General features: G+C 38.4%; 1 protein-coding gene across 1 annotated transcript; it reads right to left on the bottom strand.

Moving 5' to 3' along the window:
• Positions 1-2259: 2259 nt before the first annotated feature.
• Positions 2260-8965, bottom strand: coq10b (coenzyme Q10B). The gene is made up of 5 exons (XM_079618375.1): positions 8721-8965; positions 6307-6459; positions 4697-4889; positions 4467-4568; positions 2260-3762 (listed from the first exon to the last, which is right to left on the bottom strand). The coding sequence occupies exons 1-5, from the start codon at positions 8819-8821 to the stop codon at positions 3595-3597; spliced, it is 717 nt and encodes a 238-aa protein (XP_079474501.1). The 5' UTR covers positions 8822-8965; the 3' UTR covers positions 2260-3594.
• Positions 8966-9948: the final 983 nt, after the last annotated feature.

Here is a 9948-nt window from a genome sequence, read left to right as displayed (position 1 = left end):
TTACAAGAAAATGATGCTGGTTTGACATCCAACCATCACTATAGGGGTTATATTTTTATTTATGATACATTTTGTGCAATTTTTTTGTTCTTTTGGAGCTTGACAGCACATGGTCAAAGTTTTTTTATTTGAATATATTTATATAGCGCCTTTAACCAAGGCACTGAACAATTTTTAAACTAAGCGGTACATTGAAAAGAAAAGGCTGAAGGAAGAAGGTACGTTTATTGGGCAAGGGTGAGTAAGTAGGGTGGTGCTACAGTGAGAACAGAGGCTATGGCAAGGTTGGGCAAGCAAGCAGAGTCCTGACCGGGGGTTATGCGCTAGGATACGCAGTGGGATGGGCTAGGGTGAGTTTTCAGGGAGGAGCGAAAACTGCGTAGTGTAGGGGACTCTTTTATATTGAGTGGGAGTTTATTCCAATGAAGGGGAGCCAGGAGGGAGAAGGAACGGAAACGGGATTGGGCACAGGGTGCGGGTGGGACTGAGAGGGACAGCAGAGATTGAGAGTGTAAGGGACGGGAGGGAACATAGTAGGTGATAAGTGCAGACAGATAGGGTGGGGTAAGACCATGAGGGATTTGTAGACTAGGGAATTTAAATAAGCAGCGATAGTAAACAGGGAGCCAGTGTAGCTGGTGGAGAAGAGGGGAGGCATGAGAGGAGTGGGGGAGGTTGAATATAATACGGGCAGAGGCGTTTTTAATTTGCTGTAGTGGTTCGAAGGCGTAGGATGAAGGCCAAGAAGGAGTGAGTTGAAGTAATCAAGGCGAATGAAGAAGAGGGCATGGACCAGCTGTTTAGTGGGAGGGGCGTATTTAGCAGATGTTGAATAGGTGGAATCGACAGGTGCGTGTAATGGCCGAGATATAATCAGCAAGGGAAAGGGCAGCGTCAATGACGCCGAGGTTGCGAGCTGAGTTAACCAGAATGAGGGACAGGGGAGGGAATGAGATGGTGGGGGTGGAGGGGGGAAAGAAGGGATTTCGGTTTTTGATGTTGTGTATAAAAGTGCTGCATGAAGATACTAAAAAAGAAAAATCTCCAAAAAGGTTTGAGGTAAATGACAGAATTAAAACATTTTAAGCGAACCAATCCAGATCAGTAGTTCATACACTTCCTTTCAAAAATTGAGTTTCAGTAAGATTTTCTTTTTTAAAATCAATTAAAACTTTTTTTTCAGTAAGGATGCTTAAAATTGATTAAAAGTGAGTTAAGCCATTTATGTTAAAAAAGATATTTATTTCTTTTGAACTTTTTATTTATCAAAGCATCCTAAAAACAATAATTATATAAAAATAATCATAAAAATGGTTTCTTGAGCACCAGTTCAGCATATTAGACTGAGATCTAAAAGATCATGTGACAATGAAGACTAGATACTGAAAATTCAGCCTTGCCATCACAGGAATAAATTTATTCAAAATAATTAATTTTACAAAATAAAATAACTTATTTAATACTTTCAAAAATTTCGTTTTTATTGTATTTTTGACCGAATAAATGCAGCCGTGGTAAGCCTCATGAGTCATAACTGTATCTGAATGTAGATTAATGATCTAATGTAACATTTAATAATAATAGTTTTTTGAATGCGTTCCTGTACTTTGCAAAAAACTTCAGTTACACTTTATATAAGGTGTCCTTGTTACAGTGTAATTATCTATTTAAGTACTATTAATTTAGAACATGTACTTATGCATGCATTGCTGTTATTACTACAGTTAACCTGTCTGTAAAATAAAGTGTTACCAAAACCTCTCAGGATAATAAATGACTGCTTCAATGATCCAAAGGCTGTGAATAATATAATACTATTATACTAATACTATTAAACAGCAGTATTTCTTGCACATTTCTTGTGCAATAATAACAATAATAGAAATGTAGTATTATATAACAATGCAAAATAACCATTTCTTTCTGAGTAAAAGGACTTGTGACTAATGTTACGCTTCAGTTTGATATTTACACCATTGCATAATTAATTCCATTTCACACACACTATCTAAAACTAAAAATAGTAGGCACCATACTGTGCGTTCTGCACATTTTCATGACACTAATTTTCCATTCCAACACAGCCAGTGTGTTGTAATTAGATCTTAGAGCCGTCACTGACACTGGCCACTAGGGGTCATAAATTGGGTTACTTGGAAGCCTTCTAATATTACCTCCTCCTCACATGATCAGCCTATTTTAAGTTTAGAAACTAGTTAGAACCAGATGTTGATAAACAAACCACACCAGACAAGGATAGGTTTTACATATAAAAATAGTTTATAAACCATGCAGGCAGGATATATATTCACCCACAACACACTCATTAAAACACCTCAATTAAAACAAACAGAAAAGATATCCCAAAAATAAAGAAATGAAGAAAAAAAAGATTATCTTTAGTTTTTTTTGTAGCTCAGTTGCGCACTATAGTTTAGTCTGTGGTCTTACATCAGATATGTACACGTGGTTAACCCATAACCAAAATAAATATAGGATACACGGATTACACGCATACATGTCTTTAAGATAAGGATAAATAATATGTAACTTTCTCTGTAAAAAATCAGTAATCATGAAGATGTGAGCAGGGTGTGGATTGGAATCTTTAAAGGTCGGTGGCGACGGATACCTCACTACAATCTAACGAGAGCTCTGGGAAAGATTCTCTCTGTTCCCAGAGTTTGGGCCCTTTTAAAAGCAGTGGATATCGTAGATGGGTGAGCAGTCTGTTAAAAACCACATACAAATATATTGCACACCTCTAGGAGAGAAAAGCAGTCTTTAGTATGATGGACACTTAAAACCATGAGATTTCACTTCCATCGGAGGAGTGAACTAGAGCGCCACCGCCAGAATTAAACTGCACAAATTTGTATAACGCAAGGCAGTGTTTTTTTTGTCAGCCTCTTAAGCGTTTGTTTTTCAAGCCTATATTTGTGCTGGTATGCAAGAATACAGCAGACCTGAGTCCGGTGTGTGCAGCCTTGATACCCTGATAGCGCTTTATGTGCATTTGCCTGCAATAACTGTCAGTCTTCTGCACGTGACGCAAGCACTCAAGTTGAGTCTCCTCATCCCTTTCTTGAAATCTTAAAGGATCACCTAAAAGCTTTTAAATAAATACATCACTCACCTGTCACATAAACTGTGCAACGTGAGGGACAATCTTTCCATAATGCACTTTCAAATACCTCAAAATAATGTCTTTTCAAAGAAACCCATGACCTTTATCTACTGTGTCATTCATGAAGCCATTATGGTTTTTGGCAGCTGTTTTTAAAACCATGTCAAGGTCCTCATATAAAAAATCCTGGCGCAATATTGACAGCGGGTTTTAAAGTTAACATGGAGGTAGTGGGGCAGGGCTCAGTGGGGACAATCAAGCCCCTCATAAAAAGATCCAGCCATGTTTTTTAGCATAAAATGTTTTAAATCAACTGTTTTGTTTGGACCAGGCACTGACGATATTCAGGCACACAGCTTTCCCGCTCTCTTGACTGTCTTTATAATACTCTAAATGTATGCGTTCAATAAAACCCCCAGTTCCCTGAACAACACCCCCTCCCCATCCGTCTGAAGCTGTGGAATGAACTACGTGTGGTGGATCTCATGGAACATGAGTTCACGTGGGATCTGTGTCTCTGGGCCAAACTGCTTGGACGCCCGCCGCTCGAAGGCTGACACCATCTGCTTCACGACCTCGTCGAAGAAAACGGTGGCCAACTGAGAATGCAGGAGTGAGCGGAACTCAAAGGAAATCTAGGAACAGAAAGAAGCAGCGAATCACAGACAGTCCCACGTCGACATTTATAAAGCTCACAAGTTGGGTTCCTTAAGTAAAACCCATAAACCTTCTATTAGAGACCTAACAAGCTCTAAGTTTGTTAAATGAAGGTACAAGCTTGTGTAAAAGTCAGTGTGATGACTTATAAACAAAATAATTACAAAAATGTTTAACAGTCAAACATCAGAAGCAATGAAACTGATTGGTGAATCTTGTTTCAGCGTTGCAGCAAAACCACCGTGGCGTTATGAAATAAAAAAATCCGGAATTAAATATGTTCATCACATAAAGCAACAGTGTCTGAAGTGTTTTGGTTTAAACTTTCAATAGAAGTTAAAAATACTGAAAATAACCTCATTTGTGTTTCAAAGATGAACAAAGACTTAAGGGCTTGGGATGACATGAGGGTGAAAAAATTACGACAAAACTTAAATATTCCTTTAAGTATGAGCAATGGTAAAACAGGAGTCTTTGCAAAATCCCCTAAATATACTTCAGACTTCAGTATATTTAGTGTTTATGTAATCTTTAACATTAAGACTGCTAAACGGGTTTAGTTATATTCTTCTGTTTCATCTACATAAACTGGTTTATCCTTGTCAGGCTAAGCTGCAGTTTTTTGTTGAATGTTTTTGAAACTTAAGTTTTAGTTTCCTGGGCATGTGTTGGTAATACTCACAGCAAAGTCAAGGGTGCATGTACGGGGGTACCCAGGAAGACCAGGACTGAAGCGCCACACCGTCTCAAGGCTATTGAAAAGTTTTCCATCAGAGCAAGATGCCTTAAGAGCAGAAGAAGTTAGAAATTACTTTTAGCTCACACACTTGATTAACACTGTACATGCCACTAAATCACTGCCATCAATTCATACAATAGATCTATATAAAAGAAAAATTACGATGTACATACCTTAACCAAATGAGGGCGGACTGTAGTAATGAGAGAGGTGTAGTTTTCTACCACAGGAGGGAAGCCCACAGTCAGCTTGGCCTTGCAAAATCCCGTGCGACGGAATACAACGTCTGAACGCTTGCACCAGGGGACGAACAGCAGGTAGTCTTCTACCTTAGCCACAACTTCATACATTTCCTGCATTGAGTACCTGCGTGCCATAGAAAAGAAAGTTAGCCAAGATAATACAATAATGCTCAGTGTAAATCACACCAATTGTTTAGCTTTTATTTCGCTAGTAGATCTCTTAGGGTGGAAAGGTCTTTCTATGCAGGCAAGTAGTAATTTGGCAGACACTTTAACTCAAAGTGACTTACAGTACACCGAATACAGTGGAGTAATCCAGGGTTAAGTGCTCAAGGTCACAATGGTGATAGCTCATAAACTGTCTGATTACCAGCCCTGAGCTCCTTTAGCCATTACGTCACACCACAGAATCTGCAGTTATAGTCTGAAGAGTGCGATGACCTTTCCTATAAATCTAACAATAAATCTAACAATATCGGCATGGCAGCTCATAACCTCACTGCAAAGGAGATTGGATGATTTAAATATAACTCATCACCATACAGGTGTGACCCAAACAAAAGGTTGTTGCTAAAGACGAAGATGGATTTAGTGCTGTCACTGAGACATGTTTCTGATGGTCGATTCAGACAACCTATCAGATATGAAGGCACAGATATCAGTGTGGGATTGAGTCACTGCAGAATGGAATCAAGACAGAAGAAAGGTCAAACACTGTTTGTTTACAGTCACTTTTTTGTACACAGGGTCCACAAGAGGTAAAAGTCAGGAAATCTTAGGTTTGAAGGTCTCATTTTGGAGCATTTTAAGACCTTCAAGTTAAAGATGAAAGATCAAATAATATGTTCAGAGAAATTACTCAAGTCCCACACCATTTGCTTGTAAGCCACAATCCGACCAATATGATTATTTTAAAACGCAAGTGCTCAGTTTTGTTCCTGGATATTCACATAATCATTAAGCACATACTTTTATCCAAAGCTACTGATGGTACATTAATTACAAGGACTTCCCTTAATAATTAAGTTAATAAAAAGGGGGGCTTGTGAGCTAGGTGTCTCTTTTCAAGTGTAAGTAACACCGAAGTAAATTGTTTAGGTTATTGTTAGTATGTCATAGGCCAAAGAGCACATGGGTCAAAGGAGGATGCCAACATGGCGGATGTAGTGTGCCCTGTCCTGTGTCATAGGATGCAGACAAGTTCTTCTTCAAATTAAGTATGTGTTCATGTGCTGCATTAGTGCTGGGGCTCTATTCTGCCGGACAGCTGATCCTCTGCTCTAAAATGTCAGGCATTAGTTGTCAGAAGCGGTTCCTAAGTAACTTGTGATGACGTGAGATAACCAGAACAGATCCATACTCCAATAACCCCAGATACCTAGAAAGCTGACACAATAAATATTCTCATTTACAATATTAAACAAAGTCCCATAAACAATATTTGCAGGGACACTGGGGCTAAAGTAATCATGGACCTCAATAAAAAATAGAAAACAGCAACAGGTCATGCACCATATCAAACTTGGTTGGGAACACCATACCCAATAATACGTCTTTCAGAGTACTCCTTCCTCTTGTTGAAGGACTCTGAGAAGTTGAAGAAGCTCCTGGCAGGAGCCACCACAGCACGACCTGACACAGCCCTGAAGAGGGGCGGCACTCTGGTCATCAGAATTCCACATGAAGACAGATATCTGTTGACAAAACAGGGTGAAAGTGTGTCATTCAGCATAAATCAGTACCTATACATTGACAGGTAGTGGCATTGTACAAGACTTTGTGTACTTTGTTAGTGTGATAACTTAGCCACTATCTTGCTTGTTGGATGTGTCAAGATAGCAGACGACTCCTGAGTCAGATAACGTATGGAGAGAATGTATGAACAACATAGATAGCTGTTTGCAATTAACAAGATTTGGACTCTCAATCAAGACAGAGCGTTGATTAAGAATAGTGAATACAGTTGCCCGTTAGCTTTAGGCTAATCTAATCCCACAATATGCGAAATCCCCATAACTACTCTAAAATGTAGTTGTCCTTGTGGGCCGCACACATACATATAGCACAACCAATGTAGTCCAATTCATTCAAACGACTCTTTGAAGCCAGATCTTTAAAAAAAAAAAAAAAAAAGTTTCAAGATTCAAAGTTATGAGCTACCAGGCAGACGAATCCTTCATTGAATAAACACTGAAACACTTTCAGTGATGTCCATCTCAACGTTACAAATTTACTTGAGGCATCCCTAACAACCGAATTATTGTTAATAAATTATAGGCTAATTATGGAGACACTTTGTTACTTTTGTTACTAAAATTTACAAAAAAAATTGTTAAACAGCCGTCAACAACCTTTACAAAAGTACGTTGTGACAAGTACGTGTAGCCTTAATGTGTCGAAATGTGTAGGGTTTACATACAATGCTCTATCATGACTCATTTGTGCAAATTTTATATGCAATTGTGTGTACAAAATTTAGCATTTAAGAGATCCCGGTATTGTTTAATTGTTATGCACTGGCTAATTTAATTGACAAAGACTTTGAATGCCAAGCTTCTGAAATGTTAATGAGGGGCTTAAAAATGCCAACTGTGATCCTACCTACCAGCCTTACAAATTAGACCACACAAGCAATCCACAATACAAGCTGCATAAAGTGGTTGTGTACTAGAAAGAGAGAGAAAAAGTGTACTTCTTGATTCAAACTGTTCATCATTAACTACTAAACCTTATGGAGTTGTGCATTCATGCCATGGGACTGGGATCATGGTTAAAGGAAATATAGGATATGCAAATCATGACATGTTAACCTGCCCTCTATTTGTCAAGACATAAATCACAAGGAGAGAGGGATCACTGACCACTATAACCAAGTCAAGGGCAGTAGTAACAGCCTATTCCATTAAGATGTGTCCGATGTAGGCTATGCCAGATCAATCACGTACACATATCTGAAACACAAGGGGATGGGACTTTGCTCTAAAAATGGCACAATATCTCCTCAATGGAGAGACCGGCACCCAAATTCATTCATGTCGGCGCAAGTGCTGCCAAGAGCTGTCAAGCAATGCATAACTGTGACAGCAGATAGTGACAGAACAGAAACTTCAGATGGCCTTATGCCAAGCAGTTATAGCACTTGGCTGCCCAGCACTTGGTATGGGTACACTACGTCCCTGGCCACAAGTGCTAAACGTCACAGCTTGGCTTGTGACGTCACATATTCTGCAGAATTCTGTAAACTCATCATACCTGCAAAGGTGTCTGGAAAGAATTACTAATGAAAGCATTGTTGCGCTATAAATTTGGTTACATGGTGGCTTGGTGGGTGCCAAAAGTTTGTTTATTTCACCAGTAAATGGGTGTCTTCCCCAATATTTTTTTTAATTGCAACTGATATGCTGCTAAATTGTATAATAATTAAATCTTAACTAACACTACTAACTGTATGCAGCTGGTGACCAGATTTTACAAAAATAAAACCAAAATCACACTTTTTGTTGTTCCCCTTAAAAGCATAAATGGCTGCAGCTTGAAGCTATTTTAATAAAACAAATACACTCGAATAAAGACCCTCTGCATGCAGTTGATAATCAATTATTCTAAAACGAGAAAAGCTCTTGTTAGATACACCTGGTCAATTACATAATATCTTAACCTTGCCACTGTCACTTATCTGGCAACCAGATATTTAACTCCCTCTACCCTTCCTCCTAAAGTTAGTGTGGTTTTTTACACGTTTCTTTGAGTCCGTCAAATGCATTAATACATTGTTGGACAATAAACAAAGGTTTTATTAACACAAATGTCAAGTTGGCCTTATTTTGTATCCACTTGTAAGAGCGAAACTAACCGTCCAACTATCGTCAGCAGCTCGCGAGTTATTTCAATGATCACTTCGATCTTCACATAACCGCACACAGGCCGTTCGAAACATTAAACCGTCGTTAATTACCTCACTCCATTCCTGCCCGGTGTTTCTCGACTGGTTGTGGAAGGTAAGTTTCTGATACATTCCGCCACCGCTCTCCTCAAACACCGGGAGCCTCTCGCCATCTTCACTTCACCTCTTTTTCGCCTCCTCCCGTCGAGGACTCTTTTTTTCCCGTCTCGAAGACCAGCCTTCTCAGAGACCCTCCCTGGGATCTCATTGGCTAAGGCTGTTTTTCTTGACTTCGGATTGGTTGAGTTTTCCGTCCGTCACATAGTGAGACTACTGACGTCAGTGTTTTAATTGTGCAGAGGGTTTGCGTGCGCAGAATTGTCACGGGATGCAGGATTGGGTTGCCCAGACTGCGCGACCTACAGTGCATAGTTAGTAAAGGTTACAGCTAAATTTGTTTGAGGACACAATGTAAAATCATTAATAAGTTTAAAAAAGACGAATACGTTAAAACGAATACATTTGAGGAAAATACCTTTAGTTTAAAATGCAAAGCTGGGTGAATTCAGAGTGATTTGATTGGGACACTTTTTTGCCATTGAGATGACTTGGAAAAAGTGTCCCAATCAACTTGTTTTCACCCCTCATGTCTGTCCCGTATTATAGCTGTTATAAAAATACTACTGAACTACACTGACTTAGACTGCTTGCCATTACATCAATGAAATTGATATAATATAAGTTAGCCCTGATCCAATTTGGAACACTTTTTTCCAATGATGTATTTTCCAAAGTATGTTATCTCTAAATTTCCATTAAAGCTATCAAATTTTGATAAGAAAATGGTCATTGCCATTGCCTTCAATAACTAGAATATTTAAAGTAAAATAAAAAAAATCAATAGGCTACACAAATTATATCATGTTTGTATATTATGCATTTCTTCCAGATCCAGACTAATGCCATTATTATATAAGTAAATGCTAAATTTTTACATTTGTTATTTTATTCAGTTTTTCAAATGTATTTAATTCCAGTTACTCCACAAGATTTTCTATGCAAATGGACGATATTCTTTATTATCCATAATGCTGTTTGAAAACTATAGTTGGATCTCTGCCACATTTGATGACTGTGTAACATATCAATTTGAAACTATATATGCATTTAATATAATCAGTTTGTTTAGAATAGATTTCTAAAAGCTTTTTAGAAATGCTATTTTTAGAAAGAGATCAAAAGTTGCATGTCCTGATTCCTCGGAATAAAGTGTGGTCTACATACATATTTCATCAATGAA

This window comes from Phoxinus phoxinus (genome assembly GCF_949152265.1).
Source record: "Phoxinus phoxinus genome assembly, chromosome: 7".
Classification (NCBI taxonomy): domain Eukaryota; kingdom Metazoa; phylum Chordata; class Actinopteri; order Cypriniformes; family Leuciscidae; genus Phoxinus; species Phoxinus phoxinus.
The sequence above is the reverse complement of the archived record's forward strand: the minus strand, read 5'-3'. Positions and strand labels throughout refer to the sequence as shown.